Source organism: Cetorhinus maximus, chromosome 28 (assembly GCF_964194155.1).
Source record: "Cetorhinus maximus chromosome 28, sCetMax3.hap1.1, whole genome shotgun sequence".
In the NCBI taxonomy this organism is placed as follows: Eukaryota; Metazoa; Chordata; class Chondrichthyes; order Lamniformes; family Cetorhinidae; genus Cetorhinus; species Cetorhinus maximus.
In genome coordinates, this window is record NC_135906.1 from 16,359,615 (window position 1) to 16,382,967 (window position 23,353).

At 46.5% G+C, this 23,353-nt stretch overlaps 1 protein-coding gene across 2 annotated transcripts in view; it reads left to right on the forward strand.

Moving 5' to 3' along the window:
* pde4a (phosphodiesterase 4A, cAMP-specific) overlaps nt 1-23,353 on the forward strand; it is a 416,509-nt gene that overhangs the window by 256,519 nt on the left and 136,637 nt on the right. Inside the window, exon 1 of one of the 2 annotated variants that reach the window (XM_078531260.1) lies at nt 16,679-16,893. The exons of the other annotated variant lie outside the window; for it this stretch is intronic. Coding sequence (XP_078387386.1) covers nt 16,838-16,893 — 56 coding nt within the window. The 5' untranslated portion in view covers nt 16,679-16,837. Of the gene's footprint in view, nt 1-16,678; nt 16,894-23,353 lie in introns of those variants that run through there. 2 annotated transcript variants of the gene reach the window in all.

The following is a 23,353-nucleotide window of genomic DNA, read 5'->3' on the forward strand; positions in this document are numbered from 1 at the left end:
GAGCCGCACTCATCCAGGCAAGTGGGGAGTATTCCATCACACTCTTGACTTGTGCCTTGTAGATGGTGGACAGGCTTTGGGGAGTCAGGAGGTGAGTTACTTGTCGCAGGATTCCTAGCCTCTGATCTGCTCTTGTAGCAACAGTATTTGTATGGCTAGTCCAGTTCAGTTTCTGGTCAATGGTAACCCCCAGGATGTTGATAGCAGGGGATTCAGTGATGGTAATGCACATTGAACATCAAAGGGTGATGGCTGGATTATCTCTTGTTGGAGACGGTCATTGCCTAACACTTGTATGTCAAACATGGATTAAAAAGCTGAACTCCCGAGGTGAGAGTGACTGCCCTTGACATCAAGGTATCACTTGACCGAGTGTGGCATCAAGGAGCCCTGGCAAAACTGGAGTCAATGGGAATCAGGGGGAAAACTCTCCGCTGGTTGGTGTCATAGCTAGCACAAAGGAAGATGGTTGTGGTTGTTGGAGGTCAGTCATCTCAGCTCCAGGACATCGTGCAGGAGTTAAGCGAATGTTACTTGCTATTTGTCAGCCCAAGCCTGGATATTTCCAGGTCTTGCTGCATTTGGATGTGGATTGATTCAGTATCTAATGAGTCACGAATGGTGCTGAATGTTGTGCAATCATCAGTGAACATCCCCATTTCTGACCTTACGACGGAAAGAAGGTCATTGATGAAGCAGCTGAAGATTGTTGGACCTAAGACACAACCCTGAGGAACTCCTGCAGGATGTCCTGGAGCTGAAATGACTGACGTCCCACAACCGCAACCATCTTCCTTTGTGCTAGGTATGACTCCAACCAGCAGAGAGTTTTCCCCCTGATTCCCATTGACTCCAGTTTTGCTAGGGCTAAACTCGGTCAAGTGATACCTTGATGTCAAGGGCAGTCACTCTCACCTCGGGAGTTCATCTCTTTTGTCCATGTTTGAACCAAGGCTGTAATGAGGTCAGGAGCTAAGTGGCCGTGGCAGAACCCAAACTGGACATCAGTGAACTGGTTATTGCTAAGCATGTGCCGCTTGATAGCACTGTGGCTGACCCTTCCATTACTTTACTGATGATCAAGAGTAGACTAATGGGTGGTAATTGGCCGGGTTGAATTTGTCCTGCTTTTTGTGTACAGGACATACCTGGGCAATTTTCCACATAGCTGGGTAGATGCCAGTGTTGTAGTTGTACTGGAACAGCTTGGCGAGGGGTGCTTCAAGTTCTGGAGCACAAGTCTTCATTGCCGGAATATTGTCAGGGCCCATAGCCTTTGCAGTATCCAATGCCTTCAGCTGTTTCTTGATATCATGTGGAGTGAATCGAATTGGCTGAAGACTGGCATCTGTGATGCTGGGGACCTCTGGAGGAGACCGAGATGGATTATCCACTCAACATTTCTGGCTGAAGATTATTGCGAATGCTTCAGCCTTATCTTTTGCACTGCTGTGCTGGGCTCCTCCATCATTGAGGATGGGGATGTTTGTGGAGCCTTCTCCTCCAGTGAGTTGTTTAATTGTCCACCACCATTCACGACTGGATGTGGCAGGACTGCAGAGCTTAGATCTGATCCGTTGGTGTGGGGTCGCTTAGCTCCATCTATCACTTGCTGCTTATGCTGTTTGGAATGCAAGTAGTCATGTGTTGTAGCTTTAGCAGGCTGACACCTCATTATTTTAGGTATGCCTGATGCTGCTCCTGGCATGCCCTCCTGCACTCTTCATTGAACCAGGGTTGATCCCCTGGCTTGATGGTAATGTTAGAGTGGGGGGTATGCCAGGCCATGAGGTTACAGATTGGAAAAACTTAGCAGGTCTGACAGCATCTGTGGAGAGAAAGACAGAGTTAACGTTTCAAGTCCGTCTGACTCTTCTTCAGAGCTCTGAAGAAGACTCATACGGACTCGAAACATTAACTCTGTCTTTCTCTCCACAGATGCTGTTAGACCTGCTGAGTTTTGCAGCACTTTTTGTTTTTGTTTCAGATTTCCAGCATCTGCAGTATTTTGCCTTTAATTTACATTTAAGATTGCGTTCTTGTACAATTCTGCTGCTGCTGTTGACCTACAGCGCCTCATGGATGCCCAGTTTTGAGTTGCTAGATCTGTTTGAAACCTATCCCATTTAGCATGATGTTAGTGCCACACAACATGATGGAGGGTATCCTCAATGTGAAGGTGAGACTGCGTCTCCACAAGGACTGTGCGGTGCTCACTCTTACCGATACTGTCATGGACAGATGCATTCGCGGTTACATATATTGGTTCTGTCTTTCCAACTTTCAAATTAAACAACAAATAAATATCTGAATTTGTTGCTTTAGGCTTTTCTACGTTGTAGATCTCATATGTTTTTTCCTTTTGTTTGAAAGTCTGTCTGATTCTTTCCTTGCACTGTCTCATTATGTGTCCATTTCTATGACAATAAAAACATTTGATTTTATTAAATTGCCAATGGCTATAAGACTATTTGTTTCCACATCTATTTAAATTATTCCTTGTTTTCGCTGTTCAGTCATTTTTTCTCATGTGGCTAGCGGGGGCTGTTTTCTGCTTCTCAGCAGTGTTGCACTTTCGCGCCCTTTATGGTTGGGCTCTCCCGCCCAATGTGGAGGATGGCACCATGTCGCGCTCCCTGTTTGGTTTTTGAATCCCTTACTGCGCTTTCCATGGCCAGTGCTATCTCTAGCGCCGCCTTAAAATCCAAATTTGTTTCAGAGAATAACCTCTTCTGAATTGTGTCCTCATCCACACCGCACACCAAACGATCTCTGAGCACGTTGCTTAGAGACGTACCAAACTCACAATGTTCCGTTAACTGCTTCAAACATGCCACATCACAAGCAACTCTCTCCCCGGAGCTCTATTTCTCGAGTTAACCTTAAACTGTTGTATGGTTACTGAGGGCTTTGGCCGATAATGACCCTCACGAGGTCTACCAATTCATCGAATATTTTTGAATCTGGGGCACTGGATGCCAACAAACTTTGAATAAAGCCATAGGCATTATTCCCACATGTAATTAAGAGGATCACCTGCCGCTTCCCTTCCCCGGTAATCTCGTTGGCTTGGAAAAAGAATGCAAGGCGTTCAATGTAGTGGGACCTATCGTCCGTTGATGGGTTGAAAGGATCAGTTCTTCCAAATTGCGGCATTCTGTGAGGGAATTACTTCGATGATTTGAACAGAACTTCTACTTACAATTACTATGCGAGATACAGCCCGATTTCATTTCTCCTGATTTCTTCCGTTAACTTGGTTTTATCCTTGCTTTATCTCCGTTGCCGGTTTGTTGGATCTTGTGGATCCTCGTCACACGCTTGATGTAAGTGGTGGCCGAGTTGGCACTATTGATAGAGTTGATCAGCAGACACTTCTTAGGTGGAAAGCGTTATGCTTATTTACAAAGGTACTCAGCAGCAACTACATGTGTGCTTTCATTTCAAACCCTTTCTCCATACTACTGACTACTAACTACAGAGGTAGCCTGCGCTACTTTCCCATTGGTTACCAAAGATCATGTGACCTTCCTTTATAACATTCTTCTTAAAGGTATATTACATATTAGCTAAAACCATAATTACCACAAGGACTATGGGTGCTGCCCACTCTGAGAACTGAACCGCTTTTATGACACCCAGCCTCTCTAGCCATTTCAGCTCAGCGTCAGCCTCTCTCAGGGCATATAGCACTGGTCTTGCTTTCAAGAAGTGAGGGGTTGCTTCTGGATCCACGTAAATCTTAGCCTGTAGGTTTTGGATTTTTCCCAGTTCATCCTTGAAGACATTTTTTTTGCAGCTCTTGCAGTCCACCTGCTTGCAACTGGAAGATTTCAGACCAGTTTAATTTAATCTCCTTCAACCAATCACACCCTAGAAGGCTTGGCCCTTCACCTTCTACCACCATCACTGGTAGCTGTGCCGATGGGCATCCATGATGAACAGTTGCTCTGTTTTTTTTATTTGTTCTTGGGCTGTGGGCATCGCTGGCTAGGCCAGCATTTATTGCCCATCCCCAATTGCCCTTGTTCAGAGGGCATTTAAGGGTCAACCACATTGCTGTGGGTCTGGAGTCTCATGTAGGCCAGACCATGTAAGGATAGAAGATTTCCTTCCCTAAAGGTGATACCTTTTACTTGGATTTCTTTGCCTGTGTACGTTTTCAATTGGCAGATGTTTGTTCCAAATTTAATTGTTGATCACCTTTAGTTAAATATCTGAAAGTGTGTTCTCCTATTACAGTGGTAGAAGCATCCGTGTCTACTTCCATATTTAATGGTTTACCATTCACTTGCTCTGTAACAAATATTGGCTCTGTCTTTCCAACTTCCATGTTGAATAATGAATAAATGTCAGAATTGGTTGTTTCTGGCTCTTCTACACTATAAACTTCATCGGACTTCACTTGTTGCTTGGAGGCCTGTTTAAATCTCGCTTTGCGATTTGCCTGATTATGTGTCCACTTCTGTGACAAAATAACACGCTACTTTTTTAAATTTCCAATCACTAGAAGACTGATTAACTTTCAATGACGTGGAAACATTTTTCGATTTAGTTGCTAAGCTGTCATCTCTCATTTTCGGTTAGCGGGGGCTGTTTCCCGATTGTGGTGGAGTCCCTTCTTTTCGCGCTACTTTTGGCTGACTGTTGCCGCCCGACTAGGAGAACGGTGCTATTTTGCGCCCCTTGAATTGCTTGTGAATCCCTTACAGCACTTTCCATCACCAGCGCTAGTTCTGACGCTTTCTCAAAATCAAGATTCACTTCAGCCAGCAATCTTCGCTGAATAATGTCTTCCTGCACGCCACATACTAAATGACCTCTGAGCATGTCATTCAGAGTTTCATACCGAAATCACAATGTTCCGTTAGTTGTTTTAATTTCACCACTTAGGTAGCAAGTGTCTCCCCCAGGGCTCTATTCCATGAATTGAACCTGAACCTCTGCATTGTGACTGAGGGCTTGGGTTGGAAATGTCCCTTAACGAGGCTTACTAATTTACTGAAAGTTTTCAAATCTGGGGCACAGCGGGCTGTCAAGCTTCGAATTGAACTGTAGGTCTTGCTCCCACAAATACTCAGGAGAATCGCTCTCCTCTTTTCCTCCCTAGTGATTTTGTATGCTCGGAAGAAGAACGCAAGTCATTCTATATATTGAGACCAATCATCTGTGGCTGGCTCAAAGGGATTGATTCTGCCAAACTGTGGCATTTTGGATGAGTATATCTTCTTTTATTTTGAACAAACTTAGATACTCACAATCGCTGGGTGAGGTGCAGCGCCGAATCTGATTTATCCTCATCGCCAGTTTGTTATAAAGTTGATTTTCAGACAACTTTTCTTCGTGGAAACATTGAACTTTATTTACAAGACAGCAGCAGCAGCTACACGTGTGCATCAAACTCCATAACCAAAGAAGAACTCTCCTGTAGAGATTCCCTGCGCTGTTAACACATTGGTTTACACAGATCATGTGATCTTACAACACAGGGTTATTCTTAAAGCTGCAGTCCTACATTTCCCAAAACTATAATTACTACACTGAGGAAGTGTAAGGGAGTCAGAGTGAGTGAATGAGCGGGTGTGTGTGGCAGTATATGGGAGGGTGAGGATGTGGACAGAGTGTAAAGGAGTGAGGGTGTAAATGCGTTGGAAGCGGTTCAGAGGAGGTTTACTAGATTGATACCTGGAATGAGAGGGTTGTCTTATGAGAAAAGGTTGGACAGACTGTGCTTGTTTCCACTGGAGTTTAGGAGAGTGAGGGGTGATTTAATTGAAGTATATAAGATCCTGAATGGCCTTGACAAGGTGAATGTGGAAAGGATGTTCCCTCTTGTGGGTGAGTCCAGAACTAGGCATTGTTTTAAAATTAGGGGTCGCCCTTTTAGGACAGAGATGAGGAGAAATTTTTTCTCTGTGAGTTGTGTAACTTTGGAACTCTCTGCCTCTGAAGGCAGTGGAGGCGGGATCATTGAATATTTTTAAGGCAGAGGTAGATATCTTCTTGTTAGGCAAGGGAATCAAAAGTTATCGGGGGTAGATGGGAATGTGGAAATTGAAACACGAACAGATCAGCCATGTCCTTATTGAATGACAGAGCAGTCTCGAGGGGCCGATTGGCCCACTTCTCCTATTTTGCATATTCGAAGTGAGGGTGTGTGATGGAGAGAGGATGTTGATGGAGTGACCATGTGTGAGCGAGTATGAGGGTGTGTGACAGTGCAAGCGGGAGGGCATGTGTGTGTTGGGGGGGGTCGTGGGAGGGGTGTGTGGGAGGGCACTTTGGGGGATGTGTGAGGGACGGTGAGGGTGTGTGTGGAAGTGCAAATTGTATGAGGGTATATGAGGGAGTGTGGGTATGTGAGGGTATGTGAGGCAGTATGAGAGTGTGGGTCTCTGAGTAAGTGAGAGGTTGTTTGAGGGATGTTTGAGGGTGTGAGGGGAGTGTGTGAGGGATGTTTCAGGGAGTGCGAGGGAGAGGGTGTGTGAAGGACTGAGAGAGTGTATATGAGGAGGTATGGGAGGGAGTGTGGTTTTGTGTGGGAATGGGCAAGGGAACGAGCACACGAGAGAATCTGTGTGAGAGTGCATGCATGAGAGAAGTTGTGCACGCGTGCAAGGAAGTGTGCGTAAGCGACGGATGAATTGTGATTGGTGAACAATGATGTTTATTTTTATTCCTATCTTCCATGAGTTTCCTGCACAATCACTTAATTCATTCCTCTGAAAATCAACCCTTCCCCCAGTGACCTCCCCACATCCTGTAAGCTATGCACAGAAAAACATCGAGCTGAATATTGAACTCATTATAAAAAGGCTGTTTTAGTTTTTCCCAGCTCCCTGTGCTGGGTATGCACAGGGTGCTTGTGTGTCATTGCACCTCCCTTTCACTCTTCCATACCTTTCCATGTGAGAGACTGGCACCCACAGACAAGAGTGCTGTGTAGCTTATCTTCAAAACCCTATCCACAAATGTAAAAGAAAAGATTTTCATTTCTGTAGCACCTTTCGCAGCCTCAGGACATCCCAATGCACTTTACAACCAATGAAGTAGTTCTGAAGTATAGTTTCTTGTAGAAAATGCAGCAGACAATTTACTCACAGCAAACTCCCATAAAACCAATGTGATAATGACCAGATAATCTGCCTTAGCGATGTTTATTGTGGGACAAATATTATAGAATCATAAGATAAAAGCAAAATACTGCGGATGCTGGAAATCTGAAACAAAAACAGAAAATGTTGGAACTCAGCAGGTCTAACAGCATCTGTGGAGAAAAAAACAAAGTTAAAGTTTTGAGTCCATATGACTCTTCTTCAGAGCTAAAGAGAAGTAAAAATGTTATGAAATCTATGCTGTTTAAGGGAGGTGGAGCAGGTGAAGCTGGATAGAAGGCCAGCAATAGGTGGGGGCAAAGAAGAGACTGACAAAGATGTCATGAACAGCAGGACAAAGGGGGTGTTAATGGTAGCGGTGTGGTCTAAATGAGGTGCTGTTGGTGGCATTAAGGTCAGAAAGCAGAATGTGATAGTTGCAGGACAAGGGTAAGCACTCTGGAAAGAACAACATGAACAAGTGACAGATGGCCCTTGTGGGGGTGTGGTGGGGGGAGAGGACGGTGGTGGGGAAAAAAGATTGAAAATAGGTTAAAAGGTGGCGATTTCTTCCTTAACCAAGGTTTCCCAGGCACTGCGGTTGACAGGGCCCTCAACCGTGTCCGACCCATCTCCCACACCTCTTGCCCTCACACCTTCCCCTCCCTCCCAGAACCATAATAGGGTCCCCTTTGTCCTCATTTTTCATCCCATCAGCCTCCGCATTCAAAGGATCATCCTCCGCTATTTCTGCCAACTCCAGCATGATGCCACCACCAAACACATCTTCCCATCACCCCACCCCCCCACCCCCCCGTCGGCATTCGGTAGGGACCGTACCCTCTGGGACAGCCTGGCCAATCCTCCATCACCCCCAACACTTCATTCCCCCTCCCACGGCACCTTCCATTGCAATCGCAGAAGGTGCAACACCTGCCCCTTTACCTGCTCCCTCCTCACCGTCCAAAGGGAGTGTTGATGGTCGTGGTTCATGCTAAAAAAAAAAGTGCTAATAGTGGCATGAAGGTAAGAAAGCAGAATGTGATTATAGCAGAACAAGGGTAGCATTGTGTGAAAGAACAACATGGAACAAGTAACAGATGATCTTGTAGGAGTCAGGGGGGGTAGGGGGGGTTGAGGTGGGGAGTAAAGGTTAGAAAATGGGATAAAAGAGGGGATAAAACCATGGAAAAATTCATAAAAATAAATTGTGGATAAAAAATAAAAATGAATGTAGGAAAAAGGGGATTAAGAAAGGGGTTTTATTCGTACATCAATGACTGTTTCGGTGCCACTTCATGCTCTTGTCTGAACCTGGAAAATTTTATCAATTTATCAATTTTGCTTCCAATTTCCACCCCTCCATCACTTTCACATGGTCCGACACTTCCCTTCCCTTCCTTAACCTCTCTGTCACCATTTCTGGTGATAGACTGTCCACTAACATTCAGCCCACTGACTCCCACAGCTACCTCGACTACAACTCCTCACTTCCTGCTTCCTGTAAGGACTCCATCTCATTCTCTCAGTTCCTTCGCCTCCGGCGTATCTGTTCTGATGTTGCCACTTTCCAAAACAGCACTTCTGACATGTCTTCCTTCTTTCTTAACCGAGGTTTCCCACCCATGGTGGTTGACAGGGCCCTCAAACTGTGTCCGACAAATCTGCCGCATCTCTGCCCTCACACCTTTCTCTCCCTCCCAGAACCATTAGGGCCCCCTTGTCTTCACTTTTCCACCAGCCTCCGCATTAAAAGGATCATCCTCCACCATTTCCGCCAACTCCAGCATGATGCCACCACCAAACACATCTTCCCCTCATCCTCCCTGTCGGCTTTCCGCAGGGATCATTCCCTCCGGGACACCCTGGTCCACTCCTCCATCACCCCCTACACCTCAACCCCCTCCCACGGCACCTTCCCATGCAATCGCAGAAGGTGCAACACCTTTACCCGCTCCCTCCTCACTGTCCAAGGGCCCAAACATTCCTTTCTGATGAAGCAGCACTTCACTTGCACCTCCTTCAACTTGGTCTCCTGCATTCGCTGCTCCCAATGCAGTCTCCTCTACATCGGGGAGACCAAACGCAGACTGGGTGACCGCTTTGCGGAACACCTTCGGTCTGTCCGCAAGCATGACCCAGACCTCCCTGTCACTTGCCGTTTCAACACCCCATCCTGCTCTCATGCCCACATGTCCGTCCTTGGCCTGCTGCAATGTCCCAGTGAAGCCCAACGCAAATTGGAGGAACAGCACCTCATCTTCCGATTAGGCACTTAACAGCCTTCCGGACAGAATATTGAGTTCAACAAGTTCAGACCATGAACTCTTTCCTCCTTCCTCACACCCTTTTTTAATCATCTTTTTTCTACATTCATTTTTATTTTTATTCATTTATCCATGGTTTTATCCCCTCTTTTATCCCATTTTCTACCCTTTTTTCCCCACCACTGCCCCTTCCCCCCACCCCATCCCCCTCAGGGCCATCTGTTACTTGTTCCATGTTGTTCTTTCACACAATGTCCTGTCCTTAATAAACTGCTTGTTCTGCTACAATCACATTCTGCTTTCTTACCTTTATGCCACTATTAGCATCTTTTTTTTTAGCACTAACCACAACCATCAACACTTCCTTTGTCCTTCAGTTCATGACCTCTTTGTCAATCCTTCCTTTGTCCTCACCTATCGCTGGCCTTCTATCCAGCTTCACCTGCTTCCCCACCCCACCCCCTTAAACAGTATAAATTTCATCACATTTCCACTTCTCTTCAGCTCTGAAGAAGAGTCATACGGATTCGAAACGTTAACTCTGTTTTTCTCTCCACAGATGCCATTAGACCCGCTGAGTTTTTCCAGCATTTTCTGTTTTTGTTATTATAGAATCATAGAATGGTTAGAACACAAAAGGAAGCCATTTGGTCCTATTGTGTCTATGCAGAAAGCAGTTTAAGGCGTTCACTGGATTCCAGGGTGAATAGCCACAGTGGCCAGTATGGGGATTGAATCCACAACTTTGGCAGTATTAGCTTCATGCTCTAACCATCTGAGCTAACCAGCTGACACAAATTGGCTAGGACACTGGAGGGAACTCCCCTGCTCTTCTTTAAATATACCATGATTTCTTCAACACCACCTGAGAAGGTAGACAAAAGCCTCAGTTTAATATCTAATTCTAAAGATGGCACTCCCAACATTGCTACCCTCCTCAGAACTGTATTGAAACCTTCTCACACACTTTCTGAAAGTCTACAGTATTCACTCCTTTCATTGATTCTAGTTGCAGAGTTAGGCTCATTTTGTCTTCAATAAACTGCTTGCTGAATCTCTTTGAATGACTTCTGCTGTTGTTCTTATTGTGGTAAATCTCCAGGATTTAACTCTCACCTTGGGCGAGGATTGATTGACAGTCACTGTCATCCTGTTCTTCCGTAGATAGCTGCTGTGAGGGGTTTCTGCCAGGACTCCCCTGCTGATGCCCTCATTTCTTTATTACACATCACTGCACCTCCATCTGTGTCTTATTGTTCAGAATATTAAAGCAGCAGAGCCTGATGTATCTGCCACAATGTTTTACTTGAAAAGGAAGTACCAACATTTTCTTTCCTCAGTTTCCAAACTCTCCTAAAGGCACTATAACCCTTACAGAATATACCCCACCAGCAGCAGGGTGTTCCACTATGTCCCCCAAGTACACATTGTTAATGGACAAGCTTAAACAAGGAGCGTAGGCAGTGTGCACGTGCACAGCAGATCCCGAGTCTATTCTAACCTAATGTCCACACACACGATAGTATTGAGGAAAACCTGAACTCATTTTTCCCCAGGCTCCCCCCTGCTCTAGATCCTGCACCTCTCCTTAGTTCTTCTCCCATAGCTCTTCACCCTCTCGAAGTTTATCGTCCACGAGACCCAGCTTCTGCTCTCTTGACTCCATTCCAATTAAACTGCTGAGCAGCCTTACACTACAACAACTTCTATTTATATAGCACCTTTATTGTAATAAAATGTCCCAAGATGCTTCACAGGAGCATTATAACACAAAATATGATACCGAGTGAGATAAGGAGATATTGGGTTAGATGATCAAAGGCTTGCTCAGAGAGGTAGATTTTAAGGATTGCCTTAGACCTAGCTGATATTATTAACAGTTCCCTCTCCTGAGGCTGTGACCATCCCCCCACTCCTTTCAAAACAACCAATATTCAGCCCCTCCTCAAAAATTCACCTTCAATCCTTCTGTGGAGGTGTCAGCTGTGGCTCAGTTCATAGCACCCTCGCCTTTGAATCAGAGGGTTGTGGGTTCATGTCCCACTCCCTGAAACCAAGAACTGTGATTGTACTCGAAAGAGTTGCAATCTGTGACTGTCGATAACTCGAAAGAGTTTCAATCCTTCTGTCCTTTCAAATTACCGTCCTAACTCCAACCTCCCTTTCCTCTCCAAAATGCATGAACAAGTTGTCAACTCCGAAATCCATGTCTTTCTTTCCTGCAACTCTAGACAACCCTTTCCTTATCCTCCTTGATCTGTTTGCAATTGTTAACACAGTCGTTCTTATCATCCTCCTTCAACACTTCTCCAATGTCCAGTTCGATGGGACTGCTCACAGTTAACTTCAATCTTCCTTATCCGGTCATAGCTAGGGCACCACCAGCATTAGCTTCCCTTCTTGCACCTGCACTGTCACTTTGGGAGTTTCCCAAGGATCTCTCCTTGGCCACCTCCTATTTCTCATCCACATGCTGCCTATTTGCAACATTAGTGGCAGACGTGTGCTCAGCTTCCATATGCATGCTGACGACAGCCAACTGTACACCCCCTCTCTCAATCCCTCCACCGCTTCTGTGCTATCAAGCTGCTTGTCCCATGTCCAATCCTAGATAGGAAATAATTTCCTTAATTAAGCATTGAAAAGTTGGAAGCCGTTGTCTCTGGCCCCTAACAAAAACTTTGTTCTCCAGCCACTCATTCCATTCCCTCCCTGGTCACTGTCTCAGGTTGAGCCAGGTTGTTCACACAACCACAGAGTCCAATTTGACCCCATACCCTGTCCATCACCCTGCTAGCTCTGTAGCATTGCCTGTCTCTGCTCCTACCTCTGCTGATCCGCTGCTGAAACCCTCATCAATACCTTCTTTACCTCTAAACTTACTATTCTCATGTTCTTCTAGCCTGCCTCCTATCTTCCACCCACAATAAACTTTAGCTCATCCCAAACCCTGCTGCTCACATCATAATTTAGACCTATTCTCACATACATTCGCTCCCAGTAAGGCAGTGCCTCCATTTGAAAATGCTAATCCTTGTTTTTGAATCCCTTCAAGCCCTCACCCACCAACCTCCCCCCCCCACCCCACTCCCACCCCCGTCTCTGCAACCTCTTCCAGGCCCACAACCCTCCGCGATCTCTATGCTACTCAAATTCCATCCTCTTGAGCATCCCCGATTTTAATCATCCCGCTATTGGTGGCTGTGCCTTCAACTGCCAAGGTCCTAAGCTCTGGAATTCCATCCCTAAACCAATCCACCTTTATGGCACCCTTTATAACCTACCTCTGTGACCAAGTTTTCAGTCGTTCCCGGCGAATATCTCCTTCTACGTCTCAACATCCATTTTTGTCTCATTGGGACATTTTTCCACAATACAGGCAGTGTAAAAATACAATTTCTTGTTGGAGTAATGAACGATGTTTGTCCTGAGTTTTGCTATTTCTTTTTATCACAATTCACCTGAAATCAGCCAAGTCAGTGTAGAACATCAGGAAATTTAAAAGGCAAATTGCATCCGGGGCAAATCGAGTTTCCATGATCTTCTGTGGTTGGTTTAAAAAGCATTGTGCTAGAAACAAACCCCACCTACAAAACTCGCCATACCCCACAGGATGAATTAATCACCATTTGGAATTCTGCTAATTGTGCCTATTTGTCAGTCTTCGAGGAGACATAGGTTAAGCTGTTTTTTGGTACACTAATGGTCATGTTTTTAAAGCATTTTAAATAAATGGCTACTGTCCTCCAATATAATTAACAAATGGCTCTGTATCATTTTTAAAAAGTCATTTTCAGTCATTTAAAATAAGGTTACTCACAGATGGTGGATTAACACTGATTAAAATGGTTATTTTTGGTGATAAGCCAATTTTCTGCTGTATTAATCAAACTTTACCAAGACACCACTCTTAAATATATCAAGGAGTAGCTTTTAAAACAAAACCTTCTGAAATCGCTACCCAATCTGTGCTGGTTCATGGCAGATTTTATATTTAGCAATATGCAAATTAGTTTGACCAAATACTCCAGAAGCAAAAAGCACTTTACAAAACCAGCACAATTCTGTGTACAATTTACACCTGGATCACCGATTCCAACCAAAGTGAGAGCTCTGGCCCCCAGAAATGGTCCACCTCTACTCAGTGGATATTGAGGGAGAGTAAGAAACAAGGATAAAAGCAAAAAACTGCGGATGCTGGAAACCCAAAACAAAAATAAAAATACCTGGAAAAACTCAGCAGGTCTGGCAGCATCTGCGGAGAGGAACACAGTTTACGTTTCGAGTCCGTATGACTCTTCAGCAGAACTAAGTGAAAATAGAAAAGAGGTGAAATATAAGCTGGTTTAAGGGGGGGGCGGGTGGGACAGGTAGAGCTGGATAGAGGGCCAGTGACAGGTGGAGAGAGCCAAAAGATGTCATAGACAAAAGGGCAAAGAGGTGTTGAAGGTAGTGATATTATCTAAGGAATGTGATAATTAAGGGTAGAAAGCAGGACAAGCAAGGTACAGGTAGCCCTAGTGGGGGTGGGGTGGGGTGAAGGGAAGGGATTGAAATAGGCTAAAAGGTAGAGATAAAACAATGGATGGAAATACATTTAAAAATAATGGAAATAGATGGAAAAAGAAAAATCTTTATAATTATTGGGGAAAAAAGTGGGGGGGGGGATCGGAAAGGGGGTGGGGATGGAGGAGAGAGTTCATGATCTAAAATTGTTGAAAATATTCAGTCCGGAAGGCTGTAAAGTGCCTAGTCGGAAGATGAGGTGCTGTTCCTCCAGTTTGCGTTGAGCTTCACTGGAACAATGCAGACAAGGATGGTGTTTTAAATCAGGAGCATGATTACTTATGCATTATTCCAACTTCTGGCAAATAGCCAGCTCTAAGCTGGAAATGAATGGCTCTGTCGTCACAGCTGGATAAAAGGGGATAGGACAAACTGACATCACTAACACAGCACACACCCTCCTGGACTACTGCTAAAAGCTGGAGCCAGTATTTCTCAACACTTGGAGCGATTCAGCTGGCTAGGTCCTTGCAAAACTCTGGCAGGATCACCTCCAAATGGATTCAGAAACCTAACTGAATCACCACTCTTTTGAATTTTCATCAATACGAGGCTGAACGCTGAATCCCACCCCTCCACTCACACCTCCCTTTCCAACCTCCATAAGTGCCTGCACCACCTATGGTGCAAATTGTTCCCTCTCTCAAGATTCAGTTAACTTCACTCTGCCAGCTGTACAGCTTTGTTCTACCTAGATTACTTGGCAGAGCGTAATAGCACATAGCATGTGCTTTTATCCTGTGAGTTGGTCAGTCTGTTTGGAACAGGAATAGGTTGTAGGTTTATCAGTCTCTGCTCACCCTCCTGAAAGCACTGGGGGTCTTGCTGGGATACAGATCCATGGGAATCAGCCACTTTCCAGTGTCTTACCCAAGTAGCTATTCTTCAAGTGCCCAAGAGTGTAGGGGCAGGCTAATCAACCAGACTGGGCATCACAACCAAATCCCATCCTCTTCTGATGTTCATTTTGCAGCCGGGACCCTTAAAAGAAACTGAAAGAGGGAGGGCCCCTGAATAGAGACAGGGGCAGGGGAAGGTCTCTGGATAAAAATATGAGGTGGGGTTGGGCGGGGGGGTGGGGTAAATAGCTAGATAGAAATTCGAAGGGGGGATGGGTAGATGGGGTCAGGAGTCACTGGATCGAGTCTGGGATGGGGGAGGGGAGCAGGTCTCACTGGATAATTTCTCTGACTATCAACCCTCACTGATACTGACAGAAATGTCATGGTTCCTGTGAAATCAGATAATGAGATCAAAGACCCAGGGCCCTCTCAATCCACATGGCTCATTATCACATTTACCCCCTGACCTACTGGGACATTTTATGAAGATTTCACATTAAAAAAATCCTGTTCACACTGACCTTCACATCATATAATTTAGCTCAGGTTCAAGCATTTTCTGCCAAACCTGCACTGATACAATATTTACTAACTTACACTTATTCCAAGAATGCCACAAAAACTGAACCACTGGGTTAGTGATTGATTACATAGAATTTACTGCTCAGAAACAGGCCCTTTAAGGTCTGTGCTGGTGTTTATGTCCGACATGAATTTCCTCCCACCACCTTCATCTCGACCTATCAGCATATATCTGCTCCTTTATCCTCGTGTACTTATACAGCTTCCCCTTAAATGCATCCATGCTACTTGCCTCAATCACTCCCTGTGGTAACAAGCTCCACATTCTGACCACTCTCTGGGTAAAGAATTAATAGATTTAATATCAGGAATTGAGTTAGGATTAGGAATGGGGTAGAATTGGAATTAGGGTTTAGAGATAGGCTATTGTTTGGGATAGGAATGGGGAAGGGATACAAGTAGGATTGGAGCATAGGATAAGTTTGAGATTAGGGTTAGGGTTATACTTTGGGAGAAGAGGCACTGGAGAATAGATTTGTAAATGATTACCTCATGAGATTCTCAATACTCTGTCTCATGAATATTTCACAAAATATTAAAAAGCATTGGATCAAAAGTGGACAGAATAAAATTATTTGCTGAGAGTGGAATCTGGGTTCTCAGTCAGTGTGTCCCATCTGTACAGATATCTTGGCAGATGCCTCCCGTCACTGCACCTGAGGAATTATCTGCTCTGGCCAGGCCACTCTGGTCAGGCCAGAACAGTGGGTAAATCCAGAGCAATCCAAAGCTCTGCAACCACTACCACAAGATCCAAATGGAGCACTGGAAGTTTCAGGCACTGGCTCTCCATCCTACAGAACTCTCTCCCTGACACTGCCTCTGCCTCTCCTGTACAGGGGTTACCTTTCCTGATGGCACCGACAGTTTCTGTGGTTCGATTCTATTGACACTGGGGCAATTTACACAGATTGAAAGGGATCCCAGCTGAGCCCAATTCTATCCTTATTCAGTGGCCCCATATGTTTACCTTCCATCAGGAGCAGGGACTCGTGCTTATTTATCCCCTGCCTGGGCCAGAGGAGGGACACTAAGCCCTTGGACATCAGTTAATTAAGCACAGACCATAGACTTACTCTGGTGATGTCCTGCTCTGAGGGATCAGGACAATCCCAGGCAGTACATTTACCCCAGAGCCATTAAGCGAAGGGACCAAGATGGGTATCTTCCTGACAACCATGAGGATTTGTTGCTAAGATAACTGCTTGTGTTGTCTCTCTGCCTAAAAGTTATCAGCTGTTAATCCTGTGAATGGATCATGTAAATCAGATATCTTTTTAATTAAATTCAGCCTGGTTCAGTCCAGAGCAGCGAATCTGTGTCCGGGTTTTGCAAGCAGCCATGCTACCTCTGATACCTCGAGACAGAGAGAGAAGTGAGTAAGTGCTGGGGAAGTTGATCGGTGGAAGTTGTCTTGGCGGTATAGCTGACATTGTGCATCCTCGCAGAAGGTTCTCAGTGTGGCCGAGGATCTGACTTCAGTGTTATGCATTTCTCCTTCAGTGAGGAAGACATCAAGAAACGATTCACCAGGACTCTTAGGTTTGTAGCCCCTCTGTGTTTACTGAACATGAAATAGTAATTGAGGGCAAAAGAGGGTGGTGGGAAATCGAAACAGCTCTATCCTGGGGCAACAGCACTCAAACATCAGCTCCATCCTGGGACCTCAGGCATTCAAACATCAACTCCCCCCTGGGACAACAAGCACTCAAACAACCACTCCATCCTGGGACTTAAGGCATTCAAACATCAAATGCATCTCTATGAGTTTACTGACAGGAGACTATGAATATAGAGCAAGGAAGAGGAGGCCACCAGTAGGAGGGGTTACCCTCAATTGTAGATGCGATATTGATGTCGGGCTCTGTAAGCAGTGTGGCTGGCGGTCAGCAATGCTTTGGTTTGTCGCCTGTTTGGCATTCCTGGGAATGGCCCCAGCTTAAACAAGCTGTGTTTGTGCACTTTCTCCAGGCTTATGCACCACTGATACACCCAATGACTGTGCATTGTGAGCAGCTTCTTTACCCCACCAACCCCTATTGCCTACATGAATTGATTATAGAGGCAACAACTCCTGCCACGGAACAGTGGAAAAATCCAGTTATTAAACTATCCATAGCTGCCAAATTAAAGAGCTGTACAGTTCAGAGCATCATGCCCAACAACCTTTAACCAGGACAGCGAGGCCTGTGACATAAACACTGAGTGTACAGCACTGTTTATTCACCTATTAGTTCCCCTAACAATGCAGTGGGTTTTCTCAGTTTTCAGTGGTACTGAGTCACACACACCAGTTGATCTCCATTTGGATTTCTGGCCTGTACAATTGGCATAGCTGTGGGAGTTGCAGCTGTCAGGGACCCTGGCTGATTGTCCCTTCTCATTGATGAGCTTGGTCATTGAGCTGATCTTTCCCTAGTCTCAGACTTTCACAGCTATTGTTGTTCTACAAATTTTGGTTTTTAATCAGATTTACTTTCTAAACTGATTATTACCACATATTTGCAAAAAACTGTTGAACGTGCCTGATTCTGAATATCAAGCACCTGATCACTATCCTGTTCCTGATTGATACCTTGTTCCTGATCAATATCCAACTACTGATCAATAATTCTGCTCCTGATCAATATCAGCTCCTGTGTACAATGTGTACACTATTTGTACCCTATATATAGTGCTGTGTTTGTGTACTGGAGTACTAAGTGCTTTACTTGGATGCACACAGTCAGATGGGGCAAAGAGAGAAATAAAATAGGAAGCAGGAGGATGTAAATTAGAAATGAAGTAAGACCAAGTCTGGGCATGAAACATCTGTAGATTGTAGGAGAAGCAGAAGAATGTGGAAATATATAGGAGAGTGTGTAGGGCAGCGTGTTTAATCACAGCGAGAGGGAGAGCGTGTGGGGCAGAGTGTGTAATCACAGCGAGAGGGAGAGCGTGTAGGGCAGGCTGTTTAATCACAGCGAAAGGGAGAGCGTGTAGGGCAGGGTGTTTAATCACAGCGAGAAGGAGAGTGTGTAGGGCAGGGTGTTTAATCACAGCGAGAGGGAGAGTGTGTAGGGCAGAGTGTTTAATCACAGCGAAAGGGAGAGCGTGTAGGGCAGGGTGTTTAATCACAGCGAGAAGGAGAGTGTGTAGGGCAGGGTGTTTAATCACAGTGAGAGGGAGAGCATGTAGGGCAGGGTGTTTAATCACAGTGAGAGGGAGACCGTGTAGGGCAGAGTGTTTAATCACAGCGAGAAGGAGAGTGTGTAGGGCAGAGTGTTTAATCACAGTGAGAGGGAGAGTGTGTAGGGCAGCGTGTTTAATCACAGCGAGAGGGAGGGTGTGTAGGGCAGGGTGTTTAATCACAGCGAGAGGGAGAGCGTGTAGGGCAGGGTGTTTAATCACAGCGAGAGGGAGGGTGTGTAGGGCAGGGTGTTTAATCACAGCGAGAGGGAGAGCGTGTAGGGCAGGGTGTTTAATCACAGAGAGAGGGAGAGCGTGTAGGGCAGGGTGTTTAATCACAGCGAGAGGGAGGGTGTGTAGGGCAGCGTGTTTAATCACAGCGGGAGGGAGAGTGCGTAGGGCAGGGTGTTTAATCACAGCGAGAGGGAGAGCGTGTAGGGCAGGGTGTTTAATCACAGTGAGAGGGAGAGTGTGTAGGGCAGGGTGATTAATCACAGTGAGAGGGAGAGCGTGTAGGGCAGAGTGTTTAATCACTGAGAGGGAGAGCATGTAGGGCAGCGTGTTTAATCACAGCGAGGATGAGAGTGTGTAGGGCAGGGTGTTTAATCACAGTGAGAGGGAGAGTGTGTAGGGCAGGGTGTTTAATCACAGTGAGAGGGAGAGTGTGTAGGGCAGGGTGTTTAATCACAGTGAGAGGGAGAGTGTGTAGGGCAGGGTGTTTAATCACAGTGAGAGGGAGAGTGTGTAGGGCAGGGTGTTTAATCACAGTGAGAGGGAGAGTGTGTAGGGCAGGGTGTTTAATCACAGCAAGAGGGAGAGTGTGTAGGGCAGGGTGTTTAATCACACCGAGAGGGTGAGCATGTAGGAAAGGGTGTTTAATCACAGAGATAGGGAGAGCATGTAGGGCAGGGTGTTTAATCACAGAGATAGGGAGAGCGTGTAGGGCAGGGTGTTTAATCACAGAGATAGGGAGAGCGTGTAGGGCAGGGTGTTTAATCACAGCGATAGGGAGAGTGTGTAGGGCAGGGTGTTTAATCACAGTGAGAGGGAGAGTGTGTAGGGCAGCGTGTTTAATCACAGCAAGAGGAATAGTGTGTAGGGCAGAGTGTTTAATCACAGCGAGAGGGATAGCGTGTAGAGCAGCGTGTTTAATCACATTGAGAGGGAGAGCGTATAGGGCAGCGTGTTTAATCACAGTGAGAGGGCGGGTATGTAGGGCAGGGTATTTAATCACAGCGAGAGGGAGTGCGTGCAGGGCAGCGTGTTTAATCACAGCGAGAAGGAGAGTGTGTAGGGTAGGGTGTTTAATCACAGCGAAAGGGAGAGTGTGTAGGGCAGAGTGTTTAATCACAGCGAGAGGGAGAGTATGTAGGGCAGTGTGTTTAATCACAGTGATGGGACAGCGTGGAGGGCAGGGTGTTTAATCACAGCGATAGGGAGAGTGCGTACGGCAGGGTGTTTAATCACAGTGAGAGGGACAGCATGTAGGGCAGGGTGTTTAATCACAGTGAGAGGGAGAGTGTGTAGGGCAGGGTGTTTAATCACAGCGATAGGGAGAGTGCATAGGGCATAGTGTTTAATCACAGCGAGAGGGAGAGTGTGTAGAGCAGGGTGTTTAATCACAGCGAGAGGGACAGTGTGTATGGCAGCGTGTTTAATCACAGCGAGAGGGAGAGCATGTAGGGCAGTATATTTAATCACAGCGAGAGGCAGAGTGTTTATAGGAGGATGTCTGATCAGAGCGAGAGAGATAGTACGTACGCCAGGATGTTATATAACAACGAGAGGGAGAGTGTGTAGGGCAGGGTGTTTAATCACAGCGAGAGGGAGAGGATGTAGGGCAGGGTGTTTAATCATAGCGAGAGGAAGAATATTTAAGGCATGCTTTATCACAGCGAGAGGGAGAGTATGTTGGGCAGGAAGTTTAATCACAGCGAGAGGGAGAGCGTGTAGGGCAGGGTGTTTAATCACAGCGAGAGGGAGAGTCTGTAGGGCAGAGTGTTTAATCACAGCAAGAGGGAGAGCGTGTAGGGCAGCATGTTTAATCACAGCGAGAGGGAGAGTGTGTAGGTCAGAGTGTTTAATCACAGTGAGAGGGAGAGCGTGTAGGGCAGAGTGTTTAATCACAGCAAGAGGGAGAGCATGTAGGGCAGCGTGTTTAATCACAGCGAGAGGGAGAGTGTGTAGGGCAGAGTGTTTAATCACAGCGAGAGGGAGAGTGTGTAGGGCAGGGTGTTTAATCACAGCGAGAGGGAGAGTGTGTACGGCAGGGTGTTTAATCACACCGAGAGGGAGACCGTGTAGGGCAGGGTGTTTAATCACAGTGAGACGGAGAGTGTTTAAAGCAGGGTGTTTAATCACAGCGAGAGGGAGAGTGTTTAAAGCAGGGTGTTTAATCACAGCGAGAGGGAGAGCGTGTAGGGCAGGGTGTTTAATCACAGCGAGAGGGAGAGTGTGTAGGGCAGGGTGTTTAATCACAGTGAGAGGGAGAGTATGTTGGGCAGGATGTTTAATCACAGCGAGAGGGAGAGCATGTAGGGCAGAGTGTTTAATCACAGCAAGAGGGAGAGTGTGTAGGGCAGAGTGTTTAATCACAGCGAGAGGGAGAGCGTGTAGGGCAGGGTATTTAATCACAGCGAGAGGGAGAGTGTGTAGGGCAGGGTGTTTAATCACAGTGAGAGGGAGAGTATGTTGGGCAGGATGTTTAATCACAGCGAGAGGGAGAGCATGTAGGGCAGAGTGTTTAATCACAGCAAGAGGGAGAGCGTGTAGGGCAGAGTGTTTAATCACAACGAGAGGGAGAGTATGTAGGGCAGAGTGTTTAATCACAGTGAGAGGGAGAGTGTGTAGGGCAGGGTGTTTAATCACATAGAGAGGGAGAGCATGTAGGGCAGAGTGTTTAATCACAACGAGAGGGAGAGTATGTAGGGCAGGGTGTTTAATCACAGTGAGAGGGAGAGTGTGTAGGGCAGAGTGTTTAATCACAACGAGAGGGAGAGTGTGTAGGGCAGGGTGTTTAATCACAGCGAGAGGGAGAGTGTGTAGGGCAGGGTGTTTAATCACAGTGAGAGGGAGAGTGTGTAGGGCAGTATATTTAATCACAGCAAGAGGGAGAGTGTTTATGGGGGGATGTCTGATCAGAGCGAGAGAGATAGTACGTACGCCAGGATGTTATATAACAACGAGAGGGAGAGTGTGTAGGACAGGGTGTTTAATCACAGCGAGAGGGAGAGTGTGTAGGGCAGGGTGTTTAATCACAGTGAGAGGGAGAGTATGTTGGGCAGGATGTTTAATCACAGCGAGAGGGAGAGTGTGTAGGGCAGGATGTTTAATCACAGCGAGAGGGAGAGTGTGTAGGGCAGGGTGTTTAATCACAGCGAGAGGGAGAGTGTGTAGGGCAGGGTGTTTAATCACAGCGAGAGGGAGAGTGTGTAGGGCAGGGTGTTTAATCACAGCGAGAGGGAGAGTGTGTAGGGCAGGGTGTTTAATCACAACGAGGGGGAGAGAGTTTAGGGCAGGGTGTTTAATCACAGTGAGAGGGAGAGCGTGTAGGGCAGGGTGTTTAATCACAGCGAGAGGGAGAGCATGTAGGGCAGTATATTTAATCAGAGCAAGAGGGAGAGTGTTTATAGGAGGATGTCTGATCAGAGCGAGAGAGATAGTACGTACGCCAGGATGTTATATAACAACGAGAGGGAGAGTGTGTAGGGCAGGGTGTCTAATCACAGCGAGAGGGAGAGTGTGTAGGGCAGCGTGTTTAATCCCAGCGAGAGGGAGAGTGTGTAGCGCAGGGTGTTTAATCACAGCGAGAGGGAGAGTGTGTAGGGCAGGGTGTTTAATCACAGCGAGGGGGAGATTGTTTAGGGCACGGTGTTTAAACACAGCGAGAGGGAGAGCGTGTAGGGCAGGGTGTTTAATCAGAGCGAGAGGGAGAGTGTGTAGGGTTGGGTGTTTAATCACAGCCAGAGGGAGAGTGTGTAGGGCAGGGTGTTTAATCACAGTGAGGGGGAGAGTGTGTAGGGCAGGGTGTTTAATCACAGCGAGAGGGAGAGTGTGTAGGGCAGGGTGTTTATTCACAGCGAGAGGGAGAGCGTGTGGGGCAGGGTGTTTAATCACAGCGAGAGGGAGAGTGTGTAGGGCAGGGTGTTTAATCACAGCGAGAGGGAGAGTGTGTCGGGCAGCATGTTTAATCACAGCGAGAGGGAGAGTGTGTAGGGCAGCGTGTTTAATCACAGCGAGAGGGAGAGTATGTTGGGCAGGATGTTTAATCACAGCGAGAGGGAGAGCGTGTAGGGCAGGGTGTTTAATCACAGCGAGAGGGAGAGTCTGTAGGGCAGAATGTTTAATCACAGCAAGAGGGAGAGCGTGTAGGGCAGCGTGTTTAATCACAGCGAGAGGGAGAGTGTGTAGGGCAGAGTGTTTAATCACACCGAGAGGGAGAGCGTGTAGGGCAGAGTGTTTAATCACAGCAAGAGGGAGAGCGTGTAGGGCAGCGTGTTTAATCACAGCGAGAGGGAGAGTGTGTAGGGCAGAGTGTTTAATCACAGCGAGAGGGAGAGTGTGTAGGGCAGGGTGTTTAATCACAGCGAGAGGGAGAGTGTGTACGGCAGGGTGTTTAATCACACCGAGAGGGAGAGCGTGTAGGGCAGGGTGTTTAATCACAGCGAGAGGGAGAATGTGTACGGCAGGGTGTTTAATCACACCGAGAGGGAGAGCGTGTAGGGCAGGGTGTTTAATCACAGTGAGAGGGAGAGTGTGTAGGGCAGAGTGTTTAATCACAGCGAGAGGGAGAGCGTGTAGGGCAGGGTGTTTAATCACAGCGAGAGGGAGAGTG